Source organism: Aythya marila, assembly GCF_965140915.1.
Source record: "Aythya marila genome assembly, chromosome: 5".
Taxonomy (NCBI): Eukaryota; Metazoa; Chordata; class Aves; order Anseriformes; family Anatidae; genus Aythya; species Aythya marila.
The window spans coordinates 16,272,625-16,294,030 of NC_139046.1; the positions used below are offsets into that span (position 1 = coordinate 16,272,625).

General features: G+C 38.6%; 1 protein-coding gene across 5 annotated transcripts; it reads right to left on the bottom strand.

The window, feature by feature from the left end:
- Positions 1-1,825: 1,825 nt before the first annotated feature.
- On the bottom strand, positions 1,826-20,127 carry GOLGA5 (golgin A5). 5 transcript variants are annotated; one of them, XM_082762047.1, is made up of 13 exons: positions 20,063-20,127; positions 18,990-19,599; positions 16,039-16,260; positions 14,813-15,032; positions 14,129-14,252; positions 13,114-13,317; positions 11,781-11,951; positions 11,020-11,148; positions 9,016-9,114; positions 7,755-7,980; positions 6,414-6,519; positions 5,024-5,087; positions 1,826-3,226 (listed from the first exon to the last, which is right to left on the bottom strand). In XM_082762047.1, exons 2-13 carry the CDS (start codon positions 19,546-19,548, stop codon positions 3,146-3,148), a joined length of 2,205 nt encoding a protein of 734 aa, XP_082618173.1. In that variant the 5' UTR covers positions 19,549-19,599; positions 20,063-20,127; the 3' UTR covers positions 1,826-3,145. The 5 variants fall into 5 exon arrangements, with proteins under 5 accessions (XP_082618173.1, XP_082618170.1, XP_082618172.1 ...); XM_082762044.1 differs by having other exon boundaries at positions 18,984-19,599; XM_082762046.1 differs by lacking the exon at positions 20,063-20,127 and adding an exon at positions 19,795-19,948 and having other exon boundaries at positions 18,984-19,599.
- Between the last annotated feature and the right edge of the window lie 1,279 nt (positions 20,128-21,406).

Here is a 21,406-nt window from a genome sequence, read left to right on the forward strand (position 1 = left end):
CTCACCCAAAGCCTTCCTTTGCAGAAACTGAAGCCTGGTGAGAGCATGTGTCTAACTGGATGTGTACTGAGGTAGCTGGCCTCTGACAGAAACAGGCCCTTTCTAGGCTGTAAAACATCAGGAAAAGAGCACTCTCACTCTTGCCTGTGGCCTGCCAGCTGCCCCGAGGCCACCATGTCTTGACAGAAGGAGGAAGCTCCCCCCTAGAAAGGCCTAGAAAAGCCATCTACTCCAGACCATAATATGCAAACAGCACAGATGGAAGGGGAAAAATAAAATAATAATAATATCAGCCTTCATCATTTTTGTTTTTGATTCTTTCAAAATCTTCTAGTAAGACATACACTTGGTACCCAGACCAGTTTTAGGGAAGGCAGGACTTTTCTCCAGCCACACAAGGGTCTATCATGCTCTCAAGAAAGTGAGATGCTGCCACTGGAAGAGATTCCTATTCTCTGTGAGTTACTATGGCCATTTCTTTTCTGGTGCAAAGACAGGACCAGCATTTGTAAAATATTAAAAAATAAATAAAATTTGCTATGCCAGTCTATGAAGTGAGGGTAGGTTAACTGCTCCGTAGTACGACAGCCCTAAATAACAGACTTGGCGCTAGGAATATCCTCCCGTCAGTGAAGATGCAGGCCAGCAGCAGCTCCTTGCTCACCCTGAAGCCGTCTGTTCCCTCCTGCCCCCGCCCGGAGCTGCTGGCTGACTTGCTGTCCCTACAGCACCTCTGGCCTAGAGCACACTTGGCTGCGGCAGGACAGCTGACAGCAGGGACCAGAGCTACTAATCCGAGGCAGGAAGTCTACCTTGCCCTTTGACTTAAAATCTGACATTTATATTCAGATAGACTCCATTATATGGTCTTGTGTGCTCCTGCACCTCATCATATGCAGTTTATTGACATGAATTATGAAGGGAAAGAATCCACTATTTAAACAAAAGCATTAAGGAGTAGCTCTTTGTATTGCTTGTGCAACTCCGAAGTGTTTAACATGATCATAAAGGCTTTTCACACATTTCTGTGATTTAAAGAGAGCGTTGAAGGTGGTCACTTACACAAGTATAGCCCTTACTAGCACAGGAACCTTTCTTTCCTTACCCCATGCAATTCTCCACACTGAACTTTGGCAAGGACTTCCAACTATAAACTGCCAACTTCCAGATTTCTTACAAGGTGAAAACATACCCATTCAAAGTGTGATAAAATTGCAACTTTTAAAAATCAAAACGTAACCAGGTTCTCCCCTCAAAGAACTGTGCCTCTCTTTCACAAATAGAGAAAAAAAAGATTAATAGATAGCAAAGATGGCAGAATTTCTGGGACAACGCATAAAAAACAGAATCATCTTAGCAACATATGCTTACATGGGTCAAGGACACAAGGCCAGTTCTACTCCAGTAGAGGGAGAGGAGAAAGAAAAAAGTATCAGTGGATTAGAAGATCTAAAAAACAGCAACAGCAGGAAAAAACATATGCAAGAGAGAATGAATAGCTGTGCAATTGGTGCAATGCCAGCAAAGGTGAGGGGCTTATACCACCAAAAATGTTCTCCCAGAAATTCACAGTATATTCGAGTACCCAAAATGCTAGGATTCAGTGTTTTGGATGTTTTATAAACAAAACAAACCACAACCAAACAAAACCACACATATACAGAAGGTTTTACATTTGCCCATACCTGAACTCCTCCTATAGCAGTCAGCTATAGGAGCCCAGAGCTTCAAGAATGGCTTTAGTACCAGGACTGGAAACAAAGCAATAGGAAATAGGAAAAGTGCATCAAGTAACACAGAGGGTACAGAAACAGCTTTTTGAAAATGCTCTTTTATTATTTAATTCATCAAAACATTTCAGTTTTCTCTACCAGATCTGAATCAGAGCAGCAATAACATTTTTCCACTGTAACATTTCCATAGGAGATAGTATGACAGACTTCGTGCACAGGACCAAAGCTCAGTGTGTTCAAATCACATGAAGACTGAACTACATCCATTAGAGTAGGTGTGACAAATTGCTTTTAGTCATCTTTTCATTACTCAGCTTTGAGTACTACATAGGAAAAAATCTCTTAAAGAAAGAAAGTGACCTTGTATTATTGTGCTAGTGTATCGAGAACTCATAATTAAAAATGCCAAACTAACAACAGTACTACTACAGTAGATTTGGTTTGGTTCTATGGGTTTTACGGTAAGTCTTTGATGAGATGTATTTGATGAGATGTGTTTATTAGTACATTTGATAAGTATTTAGACAGAATTATTTTTTCATTATACAAAATCTGTCACAGAAATAGCTTTAATTAGGTACCTAAAGTTTTAGAAAATAAATATTTCAGTGAATATTAGGTTTGATTAAGACACATAGTAATGAGAGGTATATAAGAAAATGCAGTTAAAATACGTAACTTTCAAGAGGAAAAGGAAACACCATTATTTCTGAAGGATTTGAACCTTCCTTCTTGAAACCTCCATTTCTCTCTCTTTCCAATAAAGCTCTAGTACCAGCATTTAAATAGGCAACCCCACTATTCAGCTGATAGGGAAGATACATCTATTGCACCAAAGTACAAAGCTAAGAAGAATGTATAATATTTTATTTTTCAGCTTATTTACAAAAAGATATTGCACCAATCCATTGTTATTTTTTCAGTTTAACAGTTTCCTTAAAGAAAAGACTACTATTTACAAAGTTAAAAACAGAAGTGCAAAAGCAGACTGAAAGAAACCAGAAAGAAAGGTTTATTTAAATTGCTAAGTACAGTTTTTTACCTGACCATAGCCCATAACCAGCACTTTCTAAAACAGTTTATTTATCTGTAACTTCAGCAATCCTTGCATTTCTCTGTAGGTGCAAGCTTTATCTTTTACACTAACCATGGGAAGGTTTATGTAAAATGTAAAAGCTAAACTGAGCTTAACTTAATAGCTTTATTTCTTCAGGAAAGTGATGCTTTTTTAGGTAAATCAGAAGAGCTACATAGTATTATACGTGTATTTAAGAAGTAGTGATAAATCAGGCATGATGGTTTTCGTTCTTCCTAAACAGCATGAGAAAAAGTTTGCCAGTATTTCTGGACTGATTACTCTAAATACACTGCCAGTCCAAGTTACACAGCACAGCATATGGTCCTGTCTTGGTCTATCTGCCACTGGGACTGTCGTGATGCATTTCTGGGGTGTAGGTAAGTAGAACAATCATTACCCACAGATGAAGCAATGCCTGGGAAAAGAGAAGAAAGCATTAACTTATCAGCACATACAATCATCATTTACAGCAACAATGTAAGCTAAAAGAAGCTATTTCTGTACAAATATTTTAAGTATTTTTCATATTATTCTTCTAAAAAAATAATTCTTATTTGCATAATGAAATGCTGAGTCAGATACTGAAGATGCCATTCACACAAAGCTAAAGATTTTATACAAACAGCAAAAAGAAATCTACAGCAATCCAGGTGGCTTCTTTATGTCCTCCGCCTCCTCTTTCCATCCATGCCCCAGTAGTTCCAGGTGTTCTCCCCAATACCCAGCCTAGCCCACAGAAACCACATTGTGTGATCAGCCTAGAGCAAGCGGTAAGCCACAGCTCCTGTGCAAACTGACCAATACCAGACAGTGTAAAAGCAGCTGAGCTGTACTTTCCTTCCCCTTACTAAGGGCACTGTTTTGAGGTATTTTTATGAACATCATAGGAACATAAATTCTCATTCAAATTTTGTTGAAATTATACAGTATCATAGATTATCCTAAGTTAGAAGGGATCCGCAAGGATCAGAGTCCAACTCCTGGCTCCACCTACGACCATCCAAAAAATCAGACCATGCATCCGAGAGCAATGTCCAAATGTTTCTTGAAGCAATCATGGCACCAAGCTTGCTGGAGTTCTCTGGGGAACCTTTTGCAGTAACCAAATACAGTTGCTCTGGGTGTAACAAAGGGAGATAACTGACAGTACCTAAGCCATATTTTAAAAAATGTATTTTTTTTTTTTTTTTAAAAAAAAAAGCAAGACCTATGCATTAAAATTACAATAGTCATAGCCAAGGTTCCAGCTGAAAAAGGGTAATTGTCATTGATTGCCCAACAGAGGGCTCCTGTGCAACCATTATTGAGTAGCTTCAGCAGTAAAATTCAGTGTTTTAGCACAAAGCATTTTATTCCCATATTGGGAAGCCTAAGTCATGAAGAAAGAGAGGTCAGGAATTAAAGAGCCCTGTTCCTTACAGTACTTAATAAGCTGAAAGAAAGCATCACAGGGGAAAACTGTCATTTCCTTGATTTATGTGCCTCTGCTTTATTTCCTGAAACAGTGACAGTTGTTCTCAGAGACTCTGTTCAGAGAAATCATTATGTGTTCTCAAGCAACATAATTTCTTTCATTTCAAAGACTTGACTAATGAGTATTTTCAAGCAGGACAGATTGCACACATACCTTACCACAGGTCACTTCAACTGACAGACATCTGCCCTCCAGTGGAAAAGGAAGGAATTTCATTTTTATCAATTGCAGCTGACAATCTCACCTAATATGGATAAGCAACTTTCTACTACTTGGTGAATTCTAGGAGAAAAAACTTTACTGGCTACTTTTTCAACTTCTGGAGTAGCATGATTATTAATTACTGAAAAAAAGTGGATGGGCAAATATTAAGAACACCTACAGTAGAAGTCAATTTCCTGAACTCAGTGTATATAGGTCACAATACCGTTTTGTATTTTAATTCTCACTCCATTTTTTTACAGTCTTTTAAATGGTGGTCACACGAATGTCTTTAAAATTCTATTCCAAGAATTCATAGGAAAAAAGGAAAACTGGCAAGCAACATGACTCCAGAATGCTGTTTTGTAAGTACTACTAAATATTCTACTGAAAAAAAAAAAAGTACCAACATTGAGTTGTTAAAGTTAATTATATAGCCTTTTGCTTTTAAACATCAAATTTCAATTTCAGATGTACTACGTGAATAGGCTATCAAAAACTTATACTATATTCTTACTTTGAAGAAAACTTACTCACCATATAGATGATTACAAAGACTCTTGCTATGGGATACCGTCTTAAAAAGATTCCTAGCCGAATGCTATACAAGTATAAGGAAAAAAAAAAACAAAACAAAAAACAAACACAAACATGTACAAGTTAGCAGCGAGCAAAAAAATTCCCATTCCTCTCATTCTACTCACCACAAACTCAAATTACCGCTGATGTTATATACATCTTTGTTTCTGACTTGAATTTTACTTCATGTATTCAAGACATTCAATGGAGTGAGAAAATTCAGAATTTAGACCACTAAAGGTGATTTTGTTTTTTTGGTCACATGCTAGGCCCAGAAGTTATGAATAGAGCTAAGAAGTGATATAGACATTTTAAACTCACAAATTTGCCAAATTTTGTTACTTGAGGAGCTTTCATAAATCTTTTTGTAAAAAATTGAAGCATCTAAAAACCTTGTTCTCATTTGTAAAATCTAACATATCAACATTCTTGCATTTTATTAATGAAAAGGACATAGGTTTTCAAAGTTTACTGCTACAACACTACAAAGTATACTGTACTAGATGTGCATTGTTGCTCAATAATGTTGCTTTAAAAAAAAAAAAACACATACTGAAGTGATTATGATACTGCCAAGTGAAGCTAAGTATTAAAACATCTCGGGTAATAGGCTCCAATCAAGGAAATCCCAATATTCTTCACAATGAAATTACAGTACCATGAAAGCGCAAAGGATTTCCTGTTAAGATACCTGAGGATTAAAAAGCACTACCTAATTTTGTTTTCTACTGGTATTTGACTGAAGTTTTGGGGCACACCTTTGCTGTGAATACTGATAATTAAACTAACTGCTGAGAAAACTGATCAAAGTAAGTCATTTGCTGGGTCCAGCATGCTTTTTGTCTACTAGTTCTTTGAACAGTTAGTTATCTTTCTTTTATGGTAAACAGCTGTACCAGGTCAGAACCCAGAATCCTGCCTTCTGCCTTCATTAGGATGCCTAAAGAGAAGAAATTGACAGTCCCCAAGCATACACAACACTCCCCCACTAATACTCATACAGTACCCAGACACAATCAAAACCTCTGAAAGTGAAAAATGTAGGAGTTGGTAAAGAAAAGTTATTTTTTTGTGTAAAGTTTAATGATCCTCCTGTATCAAAACCTACAGGATACAACAGCACTGTCTGAATAATTTACTATAGCTTGTAACATCCCAAGGATATAAATATCCTTGGAAAGCACAAGTGAACTAGGTCAATATTTAGTAATTTATACTGTACTCAGTACATTAGCTTCATTATTTTTTACTTTTGCAATTAAAAGCAATTCAAAACAGAAGCTGTGTGACAGAAAACTGCAAAAGGACTCCAGTAATTACAAGATGTATTCCTTTAGCACACTCTTACCTAAACTGATCTATACTACTGGCAGCTTTGCGAACTCTCCCATACATTCCTGCCATGTTAGTATCCATGTCACTGAAAAGGACAGGAACATTACGCATACGAGCACCTATTTGAAGGAAAGAAAGCAAAACATCTCATCAAACTAAAACCAGCTAAATTATTGTCTAAGTAAAATAAATAGTTTACAACAAAAATACATAAAAATCAGAAACAGTGATTCATGATTTGTTCGTTCCATTTTGATGGAGTCAAGGATGTGTGGCGTGAGGGGAGGGTTCCTGATAAACTTACAATCAAGTTAAGCATCTCTTCAATTCAGTACACTTAAAAATTTATTTTAGTTAATAAGACGGACAGATTACCCCAGACAAAATACTGATACCAAAAGCTTGGTATCTAACTCTATTAAGCAATAATAATTATATTTTTAGGTATATAAAATCACAGGTTTGATACTGTAAAACGTTTTTTTGCTTTTAATTCTCATACAGTAAGATTTTGACAGCATTTATGACACTAACTTGTATATTCCAAATATTTCTATTTATACTTTTACTATGCATCAACTTTATTAAAAAAGGATTCTCAGATTAATTGTAATCGCATAAAGAAACTTACTGAAATTGCTTAAAAACAAACCAAAAGGAAATTTGCTAGTTCTCCTGACTTTCTTAAAGGTCTTTCACAAGCAAAGAAACAAAAGCCTAGATAGTCATTTTACACCTCTTAAAATTCATTCATTGCTTTTAAAGTCACTTCTCATATATGTAAATATAAAATTTCAAACTGACTCTGAGAAGTAACATCTCAAAACCATGTATTGTCTGCTGAGGTTCTCCTATAGACAGGATGATTGCTACACAGTACAGATAAACCCACCTGAGAGTAGAACCCCCGTATTTTAAGCTGCTTTTCAAGAAGACCAGGAAGAAAGGAGGAAATTCTTATCAGCTCTCAGAAGTTCCATGTTAACACTCACCTCCCAACACCTTTCTGAAAGGGAACAATACTTCCTGCTCCTAAGATTCCGTTTAAACCCCCAAAGACAGATTTATTTGCACCTGCGACAGGATTTGTAAATAAGACTGTTCTAATAATGTCACAGTACTAAGAATTAAATTGGCTTTATTAAATTTACTTATAGCTCTTACAGACAAAAAGGAGGTTTTAATTTAACTATTTTTGATACTGGCTGTTGCTAACAAGGTCTCTGCTATAAGCACCATTTTCAGATTTTTTTTTCCTTTATAAACTCAAGACCTACAGGAAAAGACATTAGGAAATACAGAAGGCTGAACTGCAGAAAGGACGGAGTTTTAAATATTAGCATTCATTATTTACCTTCAGCACCATCAATTCCTGACATGTTAATGGAAGGCCCATTAGAACTACTGCCTTGGATAGCCTTCAGCTGTTGCTCAAGCCGTTCTAGTTGATAGACAAGTGAGTTTTTCTCTGTGCTCAGGCTCTCTAACATAGTCTGCTTCTGAATAAGTGTTTCTGTCAGCTGATGAAGTCGATTTTCTAGTTCAGTCTGACTACTACTACTTAGAGCCTTGTTTGTGAGCTAAAAAACAAAGCAAAGGAGAAAAAAATCAGAACACATTCAAAATCTGACAAACACGACATATTATAAAACCCGTTTATTCGCTCCCATTTTAGACCCGATCCATCACATACCATTAATATATAGTTTCAATGATGAGATAATGGAATTAGCAGGAGCCAGAGGCAGTGAGATATCCAGAAATACAAGTGGGATATAATGTACCAGGGCAGGTAGCAGGTATTCTTGAAACCAACATTACCGGAAGAGTCATCTGCCAAAAGGCTCACAAACTTTGTATCACACTACACAAGTTTTCAAATCTTCTGACACTAACTGTACAGCTGACCACAGCCAACCCTAGGTTATCAGCTTCTTTAAATATTGACAACTTTTTGTTATGCTAAGATGATTTACACAAAATAAGGCTGATGCCTTTGTACTGTCCAAGGAGGCTGATGATGGCTGACACTATCAGAAGGTTCTAAAACGGATTAGACTGATTTAAGAAAAAGAGTTCCACAAACATACTGGCAGAAATTAGCAGGGACTTAAAACTCTAACACGTCTAACACAACTGCAGATGATGAAGGAGTGAAGAAAGTGGCCAGGCTTGCATTCTGTCCTCATTATCACTGTCTGAGATTGAACAGTAGGCTAGACAGGTAACTAGTCTGAAGGACATCTTATTTTCCTATGCCCAATTAAAAGGATCCCTGCAGAAATAGTGATGACCCAATCAAACACCAATGACTTTTTAGTTTTCAGAAAGAAGAGTATTGATCCACCACCACTCCAACAGGTCTAGTTGGGTCACAGATGATTTTTTTTTCTTCTGAAGACAAAAGCAAATATAAGTATAAAATTACATTATTTACTACTTTGTGGTTGCATTCTTGTACTCTCTCCACTTAAAGCTCTACTCCGTATTGCAAACAAGTACACACTAACCCATTACTAGAACTTTTGTGTCCTTTGTGCAGCTTAAGCAAATTAATAGTTTTCAACCCTGATTTCATAAGTAAAGGTAATAAAGTTATTTTCTGTATACAGTACCTGATTTCTGAGCTTCTGAATTTCTTCCTCTCTGTCTTTTATTCTGCTTTGCAAAGTGTTTTTTGTTCGATACAATTCCTCCTCAGTATAATGGAGTTCCTACGAAATAGATCACAAAGATTTTTTTCATACATGTGTACTTTGAGAGATGTTCTTTTATCAAGAGTTTCACAGTAGAACACAAGTAGGTAATACACTGCAACCAAATATAAACCAAAATTTAATATAATTTTAAAAGTGTCTGTCTATCACCAAGGAAAGAAAAAAAAAATAGAAAAGAGCAGAGTATGAGGGTAGAACCTAGAAGACTATCAAATTCTTTTGTGAAGACTGACCTAACAAATATTAGTCCAGACTGGTTCACGAGATTTCATTGGGAATATGATTTATTGTCCTTATATTCTGTTTATTATATTGCTGTCTTTAAATGATGCCATATAACTTAAAGAATTAGGAAATACCTTGGAGGAATCTGTATTTCTAAAACAAACCCATCAACTGAAGATTTTTTTTTAAGTTAAAAAAAACAACAACTTTGGCGTATCTGTGTATGACACAGATCTTCCTTAAAAGTTTAGGATAAATGAATGTAATGGAGGGGAGGGGAAATGGGAAGGAATATTAGCAAGGGACAAGTTACCGAACAGCAAAAACTAACTGTAAGTTTTGTTTCTTCCAGCATTTAATGGCTGTGTTAACTCCTACTTAAATACCTACCATACTTGTCTTTCAATTTAAGACAGCCTTCGAATCACTGTACTTCAGCTATCAGCTGCTACAGAAGACAGATAATTATATTTTTCCTTCAAACCATGAGATACACAAGAAATAACCTCTACTTATTTTCCATCTTCAATCTCAGAAACCTTACACCAAGTTAAAGCAATTCCCAGATTGAACAGACCACAATTCTATTAAGTTATCAATGCACACAATTACCTTAAAAGCACATGTACCTGTATGTCATCAAAAGGAATACTTCGTTTTCTGTAATAACTGATAATGCCTCTTTTTTTTTTTTTTTTTTTTTTTTTTTTAAGAAAAAAGACTTTACCTCACTTTTTCTATACATAGTATTGACATAAAATATACCCTTCAGAACGGCAGGAGTAACATAATACAGACTACCATCTGCTATGATATAATAAACATCAGCTATCCATCAACAGCAGACCTCAACTTCTGCCTTTTAATTAGTTCAAGCTGCTAGCATCTCATTAAAATGTAATTTCTGAAAGGACAGATAATCCTGTAAGATAAATTGTTCCTAGCAGATACAGTGTACTCTCCCGCTTTCCTCGTTATTAATTCTCTTTACATGAGCTTTTTTTTTGAAACAGAAATTTTAATAGGATGCAAATCATTTGTCCGATTTTTACTGAATATTTAGTTTAAAATATGAGTTTGCCTTCCCCCCCCCTCTTTTTAGCACAAAACTGCTTAAAAAGATGACAAGATCTGACAAAATTCACTAGTACCATTTTACCAGCTATTTTTCTTATAAAGCATTTTGAAAGTAAACTCTAGCTTCAGAACTGACTAACGAGTAGATTAAAAAGACTATGAATTTGGTATTACAATAACACTGTTTGAAGAGCTAAGTCTTCCGTAGAAATTGAGCACAGGAAGTCCTCTCGTAACCATTTTTAGTATTTAAATTTCTTGATATAAATAACAGTTACACATCCTACTATACCCCCGTTGTAGAATTGTTCCCCTGCTGACTAAAATTCAAGACCACGATCAATTTTGTGCACTCCCCACTGTCATATTTATGCTTTAATACATCACTGAGATCTCCATTTATCAGGAGTACTGCTTCTTACTGGTTGCACTGTGGCCTAGTGACACTCATTAAACTTAAGGGGATTTCTTTAGAATACAGGAAGAAAAAATAATCTAAATACCATATAAGCTACTCTCTCATTAAGCTGAATGCTCTACCGATGACACCAAATGGGGCCTAAAATAAGACAGCCCAATCAGCTTTCAAGAATTCCTTACCTGTTTTTGCCGTTCTAGTTCAGCTTCTGCCTCTTGCTTGGCCATTTTCTGTGCTGCTATTTGCTCTTGTAGGTCTTGAAGCTGCTCCCTCACTGACTCAGCTTCACTTACCTGCTGAGTCTCCATATCCTGAAATTAACAGAATGTTCCCATTTCACTAACATTTAAACAATACTGCAATCTGTCATAGATAACAGCAAAGAGTTTTATCTTCAAAAATCTTTCCAAGAACAATGACAGTGATGGTGAATGAAATAAGTGACATTCACTCATTCTATACAGATTATTTTTATTATAATAAGATAAATGTATTTTGTAAACATGAGAAGCCTCCAAGTGATTTTTTCCCTTCTACTGTTTAGAGGCTACAAGTGCGTGAAGCAGGCTCACATGCAACTGCTGGGTTAAGCCAATTATGCCCCAGACTCAGATTACCTATATCCTTTTCTGCAAGGGCTACTAATCCTTGAAGCAACTGTAATCTCTGCACAAGTCACTAGGCTTGTTTGGAAAGAAATGCTTACCTCAAAAGGAGCGTGTAATAGTGAGGAAAGAAAGAATGGTATCCACGATACTCCTCCCACCAGCATGGGAAGAAATTGGGTATCTACAGGTATTTGACCCACATTGAGAAAAAGTTGGCTTGTTTTAATACTAGGTCAAGTAAACAAGTAAATATTAGAAACATCAGCCCTAAAGTACACAAGAACACAGACCTTTGTACATAGTTAACTACACAGACATGTAGTAATCATAGCTACCTGCAGCTCTGTTCTCATCTGCTGTATTTGCCCCATTAGCTTCTGTATTTCTTCTCTCTGAGTGTCACGCTCATGTCTCAGTTCTTCCAGTTCCATTGTGCTTGCTGTATGGCTATCCATACCTTCAATACCAGAGCCTTCTTTTAGACTGTTTATCAACTTTTCTTTGGACTGAAATAATAAATCAATATATTATTGACAGCAATTTTTAACAAGTGCTCAAAAACAACTTGTCAAAATGGCTTTGCTCTAAAATTCGTATGTAGATGTACAGCTTGAAGTACTTTATCTGTGAAATGAAGTGCTTTATCTGTTCTTTTAGCCAAGTTACTAATGACCCTACAGATTTTAAAATGGAAAATGGTTCTCCAGTCTTATTTTTTCTGATTTCCTGTACGCCATTAGATTGGATTCACTGAAAGTCTGTGTTATCTGAAGAAGAGTAACGTTTTTGGTTTTAGTGCATGGATTGTTAAACGTGTCACTGATAAAAATTCTGGCTTTCCAGGTAACACACGAGAGCAAACAGACATTTCTGGCAAAGCTTTAGTCTATCCTTTCTCCTGCCAACAAAGCCAAGTTAAGAACCAAAACCAACAATAACTCTTCTGGGAAACAAAATGAACCTTTTTATTCAGAATCAACCTAACATTAGCTTGACATTGGTTCCTGATCTCATGCATCTTGTATTCATCATGATGATTTAAATACTGTCCTCAGGTATCAGACTAAATTCATGAACCTAGAATAGAATTTACCTTTAACATTTTGCTAACTTTCATAAACAAAACTCAAATTAGCCAAGTTTGTTTTTTCTAACTTTGATAAGTTAAGTAGTACTACACAAAATATGTAATTTTGCCATTGTTTATATAGTGCAACCTTTGAGTATATATAAAAATATTTTCTTTGATTTACACATAACCATCCACGGCATGCTATGCTTCAGCCTCAAGCAGAATAGAGCAATTTCTTGACACAAGAACACAGGGTGTGGAACAAATTGTAGGTTACATCTATGTACCTATCTGCCTAAGATCAGGCTCTTTGATGAGGCACACATTGACAGCTATTGCACAGTAAGTGCAATAGTTCACTTGGGTATTTCTTTAAGTTCAGGACCCAAACTTCCATTGTAATTATGAAAACCAACCTGTAAACTTGAATTTTGGAGGCACAAAATGCAGATTGGTAGCTGTTCTGTACAGGTATCGTATACCCCAAAGGAAATTACAGATTACATGGAAAAAACACAGATTGAATTACTTGAGGCATAGCACATTAAAAACTTAGGTGTACAGATCAAACTGGTTTTCTTTGAAGAAATGCTTACTTGGAGTATGCGAGTCGCTTTTTGTTTGTAGTCTGCCAGTTCCTGTTTTGCAGATTCTAGGTGGTTTTTAGTTACTTTGACTTGCTGCTGAAGCTCATCAGCTCGCCTTTTTTCATCTAAAAACTTTCTTTCTGCTTCAGTTATCCCTTCTGCCAATTTCTGACGTTCTGCTTCCAGTTTACTTAAACGCGCCGCAAACTCATTCTATTAGCAATAAAGAAACAATACGTTGTGTTTAAACACAATCTTAACTTTAACCTAGAAAGCAAGAAATAAAAGTTTAAAAGCAACTACACTTGAAACAACACCTCACATCAACTGCCTCCAACTTAGAGATGCATTAGTGCTATGTGCAAGAAATCCTGCTAGCTTAAGGAAATGGCAAATGAGAACAGTAAAAATATAAATTTCTTTCCCACATCAGAAGTGGGTCTTATGATTTACATATACTTGGTAAACAAAAAGCAAGGTCTTTGTGAAAAAAATGTTATCAAATTTCAACTGCCACATTTTGATGTAGTTTAAAAAAAAAAAAAAAAAACACCAATAAGGATTTTCAGAGATGTTATTAATGTATAATAAGGCACGCTAAATGTGGAATGCACGGGCTCCAGCAACATGAACTACCACATTTACCATAGCAGTAATCACTCAGCCTAATATTCTTAAGCTTACACACTAAAACTGTGAGACAGTGGGTGGGGACACAACCCACACATAGAAAGTTAAATTGATTACAGATTTGGTTTTAAAATATATGTTTTTACATCAAATATAACATTAAAAAAAATCAGCATCAATTCTCAAAAGCTTTTAATCATAAAGCTTTCAAAATAACAGAAAGTAAACTAGCATCATGGATGCTAGTGCAACAGAAGCAGAAGCAGCACATCTTTCCAAGCACTTAGTACCCTGAGCAGGAAATAGAGTCAAGGGAAAAAGACAGTAGTAAGAACCTCACAGATTTGATCTCAAAAGGAGAGTCTGAAACTCTTCTTTAATCTTCCCATCTAACCTGCATTTGTTTGTAACTTTCTTGCTCTCGCTTCAGTGCAGAGTCTGCATCACGCAACCTGTCCTGAAGGGTTTGGAGGGCTTGATTTTGCAGACTGCTCCCTTCACTGTGGTCTTGTATTATCCTGAAAGCGATACACATATTAAGTGAGAAATAAGAAATCTAGCGTGATTTTAAGGCAGAAATACGACTACCTCATTTTAAGACCAGCCTCGAAAATTTACATGGTAAATTACTGAACATGGCTGGCTACGGTTGTGAGGTGTGGAGTCAGTAACTCATGCAGCCCCTCCCTGACCTATATTCTGGAACATCCAGGGGCAGACTCATATCCCAGCACTGACGTAAGTCAAAAAGTCTTTATATGTGTGGATAAGCACTTGGATTTTTCAAGGTAAATATTTCTTGAGATCTGTAGCTTCGGGCCTGTGACAGAAATGTAAATACATTATACAAAACGTATTTCAATGATGAGGTGGCAATTGCTCGTATTTAATATTTATTTACCCAGTTTCCACTGCCAGCTATGATGTAATGGGCTTAATGTAAATGTTCGTATTTCAAAACTTGGTGCAGTCTGCCCACATTAGTTTAGTCGTTTTTATTCTTAAAGAGACTATTCTACCTTGAATTTTGAAGCTTACTACTATTTGCAAAGTCATGAAGTCTGAAATTATGACGTACCGTGATTTTTCACTCTGCAATGCTTCCAAAGCTTCCGTTCGAGAACTTAAGAGCTGGTCAGCTTCTTGCAAGCGTACTTTCAGCACAGCTAGCTGGGAATCCTTGGCACCAACAGCTTCCGTCAGATCATCAACTCGAGCTCGAAGTTCTCTAACCATCCTGTCGCTCTTCGAATGATCAACATTCCACTTCTCCACTCTTTCCCGGGATTTGTTCAATTCTACAAAGTAAAACATTTTTTTGAAGTTTTTACAAATACAGTATTCCAAGTGTAAGTGGCCAAGATGCATGTCAGTAATGCTGAAACTTTGTGAGTTACCAAGACATAACAAATGCCAGACTCTGGCTGTCAGACCCATAACCAGTAACACATGGTCTCAAAACTGGTATCCTCAGTCTGACACTGTTATTTGCCTCATCCCTTGCAATGAACTACTACTGAATAGCCCTGTTTGTGTGAGCAAACCTTTGGAAACCTCTGCATAAAGCATCCAGTTCAACTAAATGTGACAGTAAGATCAACCTGAAATACAGTCAGCAGAAAAATACATCAGTGTTAAAATAACACCTGAATACTCACCTAGACTTTTGTTTTTAATCAAAGATTACATGTTAAGCTTCAATGGAGATGAAAACTCTCTGGCTCATACAGTTACTTTGAGAAACAAAAGCAGTCCCTCTGTCTTGTGCCTAACTGTAGCAGTTAGACAAACATTTTATTACTGAAGTGCTTTTATTTTCATTTGTTATATTTGCCACTTCATGGGGCTTTGAAAAAGCTAGCAAAATCATATAAAAGTATTACATATGATATTTTTAATGTCAATTTACAGGCTTTAGAGATCATAGCTTACAGCCAGAGAGTAGTCACGTTTCAAGTACTTAAAGAAATTTACTCTAATTATTTTGCGAGGACTTTTGAAAGGCAGGGAGACTATTCTAATAATGTTAACATCTGTTGTTTTAAGAAGGTGCAAGTTGTGAAACTAACTCAACTACATCATTCTAGTCAACATTTGTGTCATTTTCATAGTTGAACAAGACTTTTAGTTTCTCCAAGTCCATTACTCTGAAATCCAGGAATCATTTTGCTTGGTAAGTCATACATCCTAATTCACTAGAAAGACTTTATTATAGTTATAGAACACTAACACAGTAACAGCATCATTTTCTGGTTTACTAGCATTTTAACTATATCATATAGCTTAGTTTCCAAACTACAGTACCTTCTTGTGTTTCTTTGGACCTCTGAATTAATGATGCCATTTCTTGATTTAAAGATTGCACTTCATTCCGCAACAGCTGATTCTCCAGGCGAAGATTGGATAGCTCGTGTGATTTGAGATCATCATTAGCTGTAAGGCTAGGATTAGCTACTGCACTTAGCGAGGAATCCTTCACGCCATCCACTTGTGCTCCCAGACCAGAATCTGAACTGTCTGGAGTTTCTGTACAGAGAGAGACAAGTTAGAACTGTACCTATTTGGAGATCACCTTGACACAAACAGTAATTTCCTGTTATGCACCAGTGGTTAAATGCATTTAATCCAATTAAAAAAAATCAAAATAGCTTATATTGAAATGGAACATGGCACCACTTCTCCACGTGGACTTGCACACAACAGACAATGATACAGTATATAGGCATCATGCAGCGATTTTGCTAACCCAGCAAGACAAAAGTCATTAAATTTCTCATTTGGATTCTGAGATGTTAACACTTTTTTTTATGACTATGCTGCCCAGAGATGTCTTCAGAAGCTGCAAGAACAGCAGAAGATATTAAAAATACTAAAAATTGCAGTACTTGCTATGTATAAATTCATCTGGTTTTCCATTAAGGGTTTGATTTTACAGACACAGATTTTATTTTTAAAAAATCTGTTCAGATGGCCATATTTTATCACTTTGGTGTCAAGCCTAAATATGCAATTCAGCCACACAGGTACACGTTTTAGTTACTTCTATGTAAAAAAGCATTTTCAGAATCACTTCAGTCAAAACATCATCTTACTGACAATTCTGCTTTTTAAAAGTACTTTTACTATGAGAAATATTTGCAGTGACTCAAAGCAGAAGTGTAACCTTTCCTTTCTCTAATGGGAAAATGTAAGGTAGATACACTCTGTCAAACTGTTAAAAGCTTTCTGCCAACAGAAACTAATTCTCTCAATTATGAAAACCACAATGCAGATTCTTACTTTTTTTTTTTTAATCTTAGAACCACAATGAAAACAGCAAGAGAATTCCTGGCAGCTGTCTGAAGAATCCCCTGTGACGATGGGGGAAGCTACAGCCCCTCTCCAGCATGCACACACACACACACAGGGCACTGCTTCCAGCTGTCTGCAGACTGGAATTGAGACTGAAATTCGTGCAGCCTCTCTGGCAGTCTTGATTTCAACGTGCAAACAGCTGGAAGCTTTGCACCAGTGTAAACATAAGACAGCGTGTCATGCAAGGAGCAAACGAGCAGGTGATCCAAAACCACGACTTCGGAATTCAGTACATCCCAGGCACGTAACATGAAAATCCATGGGGATAGACCGCAACAAATTCAACACAAGACTGCAGTTTAGCTGCCACCGTGTTATTTATTTCACTCTGTGATTCCAGCCAACCTGCTCCACCTTTCTGGCTACCACTGCAACAGGCTGTATCACCTGGTGCCCAGGGAGCTGGGACAGACTGTTAATGCTGAGCAACGTACCAGCAAGTAGCTGCAGTGACAGCAAAATTCATTCCACGTTTTCTCAAATCTCTTTACTATTTAAACGGTTCTACAAAATGTTGTTTCCTTCCTTTCAACTCATTTACACAACTTCCAAATTATCAGACAATCCATCTTCATTCCTTTGTCTGGAAAGCTCAAGAGATTAATGAAGCTAATGAAGCAAGAAATTAGCCATTTACAGCACATACTGAATTGCATCCAGGGCAATGTACAAACTTTAGCATTAGTTGTTTCTGTCTACAGCTAATAGACCATAATCTATTCCAACAACTGTTAAACGGCTATCTAAATGCAGTATCTATGCAGTTGACTTTGAAACTAGTGTTCTCCAACTCTATGCATTAATTGCACACTTCCTCACTTGGCTGCTCCAAAATGCTAAACTACTCAAAAACCCTCAGAAGAAAACTCAAGGGACCACACTGAGCAAAACAAGCATATTCCCTGAGCACCAATTATCAACACAGAGTGTGCCATGGTGTCGTTTCACATATGTGACTATTAAGCCTTACTGAAAAGTTACAGACCCAGAAATACAAAACAGTCACATCTTTTTGGAAATGATCCCTTTTTACATCTTCCACTCTTCAGCATACTTAATACAGTTAGCCAAAAACTAGCACTTACTTAGTGCTTCACATCCTCAATGTTCTGAAGAAGTAATATTCTAACTATGTAATTAAGGAATACAATCCTTTGCTTCAATTTTATAGAAAACAACATTAAGGATACAGGTTGGAGACAGAGACCATGAGCTCCTGACACTTTCCAGCTGCATTCTCCTTAGCAGAGACTTGAGAGTAACCCCAAGTTCTGACCACCTGGCCTGCAAGCTATTTCAGGTTCTGGATACAGACTGCAGTAATGAACTACTTCTGGCAAACCCAAAGGCCTCATCCATCTCTCTCAAGCCTGTAGCTCTACAACAGCCTGCCCACATCCAATTTCCCCCTCTGCAAGCCACCCAAGTTTGACAGCTTACCCCTTCATGGCGGAAGGGATCAAAACTCACACTACCCCACGTGGGGCACTGGACAACATCCAGCACCATCCACCAGCTGTGGCAAATGTCACTGCCTCGCTGACGTGGCATCACCAGGGAAGAGCCCTGGGCAATGGAACAAAGGCAGCAGCGCCAGAACCTATGCTTCTATGTGGGGACGCACAAGAACTGATGCAAGGTCAGCCCACAGCTTGGGGAGGTCGAGGTGAGCAGCAGCACTGAGCTGTATCGAGAACACACAGGATTTACGTGGTACCTACAGAGCTTGCCAAATTAGCGTGATAATCCAAGTGATTAAAAATGTTAAGGGCCCTGCTGAACTCCACGCATTTGACTGATGCTAAATGTTTCAAGTGTCAGCAAATCCACTACCTAGCCTTACCCTACACGTATGTGGGTTTTAAATATCTCTAGGTTCAGTATCATTAAACTACCATTGCCTTGGCTCCTGGTGGAATTATCTTCAGTAGTTTTTCCACTCTGCGTACTCGTAGACACAGAACTAATGCTTGAAGTCCGAGAGTGATTTTGAGTAACAGGCGCCTTGCTCTTCTCTCTTTTAGAGTCCATCCTTCCATTAGGCTCTTTCTCAGAACTGTTGAGAAAATCAAATAGCAACTCATCATCAGGTTCAGACTTTTTTCTCCTCACAAAATGTGAGGAAGCTCTGGGTGCAGAAACGCTTTCTGCGGAAGAAGCAACTTCTGAAGATGTCCTACGTGCTGGTTTTACATTTGCTGTTCCTGCTAGGATTGTAGCCTTTTGGTGTTTAATATTATCGGCTGCTGAGGAAATGTAGGCTGCTTTGGATGACGTCTGGTACTTCAGCTCTCCCGAATGCTGCTGCAGTTCTGAATACTCATTGGCAGAGTCCAAATTCTTGTTATCATAAACTGCACTGCTTGCTGTGTCCTTTTTGCTCAGAGCCGACGCAGCACCTTGATCGACCCTGTTGAGGAGATCCTCTGCCTTTCCAGCGAGATCAACCAGCCAAGACATGATCGATGTCTGCCGATGACCTCTACAAAATTAAAATCTCAGGAACATGAGCTGGAAAAGACATAGAAAAATCAGACAGGTGTTGATAAGACAGAAAGTGAAAAAAATGCTACCTGAAAAAATGCTGCGTTCATGTGTTATGGCTGTAATTCTGCTAATACTTTTGTCCTGACAGCTTTGTATTTCGGTGTTTGGATAACGAACGGGCTTCTTAGCACAATGCACAAACCCCAAACCTTACTGTACCTGCTCCTGGCACCAGCAGCTGCCAGGCAGCGCCCAGCCGGTTGGCCCAGCTGCAGCAATCACAGCAAGCAAGGCCCGCGGGCACCTGGCAGCACCCACACCCGGCGGGAGGACGAGAAGCGGCCAGACGCTTCCCACAGCCACAGCCCCACACACAAACCCCATTCCTTACGAGCCTGCCCTGCAGATTTCGATATGGGGCCCAGAGGGGGCTCTCCCCTCTCCCCGCTCCCAACGGCCCCCAACGGCCCCCCCAGCCCCCACCCACCGGGTCAGGCCGCGGCCCGGGCCCCGCCGAGCCCCTTCCGGTAGACGTGGCCGCCTTCCGGGCCGCCCCCCGGGCATGCGCAGGAGGCGTTGCAGAGCCCCGCCCACACGCGGGACGAGGGGCGTGGCGATAGCAACGCCCCGCCCCCGCGGGGTGACGTCACCGGTCCTGAGGGGCCGGCCCCGCCCCCGGCTGCGGTGCGGCGCTGAGGGGGCAGGGGGAGCCCCAGCCCCGCCGTGCCGCGCATGGGGGGGGCGCGGCTCCCATCCCGGGGGCGGGCCCCTTATCGCCCTCAGCAGCCCCTCCCGCACACATGTCCTGCACGATAAGGCTCACGGCGCCTAAAAGTACTTTACAGATGCTGTGCAAGCAAGGGTGATGTGGGTAACGGGTAAACAGCCTGACGTTGTCCTGGTTTTCTTCAGATAAAGGTCACCTGAGGTATCGCGACATGCCTCAGAGGCTGAGCCCAGGGCAACCCAGGGCTCCCCACGTCCTTATGGACTACGTTATAGGAGTGCCCGGGGGTTCCCACTGGTAAAGAAATAATCAAGCTCTAAACCCGCTTATTGTCAGTCTTCAACTTCCTTTTCATAAAGTCTCTCAGGATTTCTCAGGTTATTTCCTGGTGACCCATCGTGATCCTCGATGAATTCAAGCAGACCATTTCCCTTCTCAAAACCCCGTGATGTGGAGGTTTGCGTGACAAAAAAGGGTCTTGTGAATGCTCCAGCCAAGGGATTTGGTATAAAGAACATCTTCAGCACTCTCTTTAGATAGATTTGCTCTATTTGGCAAGTTTCACTTCCAACCAAAGGAGAAAAAACAAGTAAAAATTTACTTTTATAAATGAAAACTACAAGGAATAACATACAATTCCAGCAGTGAGGGATACTTATGATTATTTGTTATCGTTAAATATATAAAGGGCACGTTCAGGAGGAAGGAAGTTTTCGTACAAACAGGAGACTTTGTGTGTATGGGGTTGAAGTACCCAGCAAGCACCTTAGATAATTTCAGACTAGTGTTTATTGTTGCGTAAGAAGAAAAGAATACCTCTCTCATGATGTTGTTTCATCAGTCTCAAAGTTATTGTTCTCATTAGCTAAAAGGGGAAGTGGGGCCTGAGGCATCTGTTTTGCGTGTTAAGCACATGATGGTGAGTGAAGGAGAAAACCAAAACTTTTTGTGGAAATCCAAAGAGCACCTTCTGTTAACTGATAGGTCAGTTAAAGCAAGGGATGGAGAAAAATGTCCAAAGAATAGGGCCCATGTCACATGCAGGAGAATAAGAATGGATCTCCCTTCACAATTGCTCCAGTCCTAAAAACACAAGTAAAATAC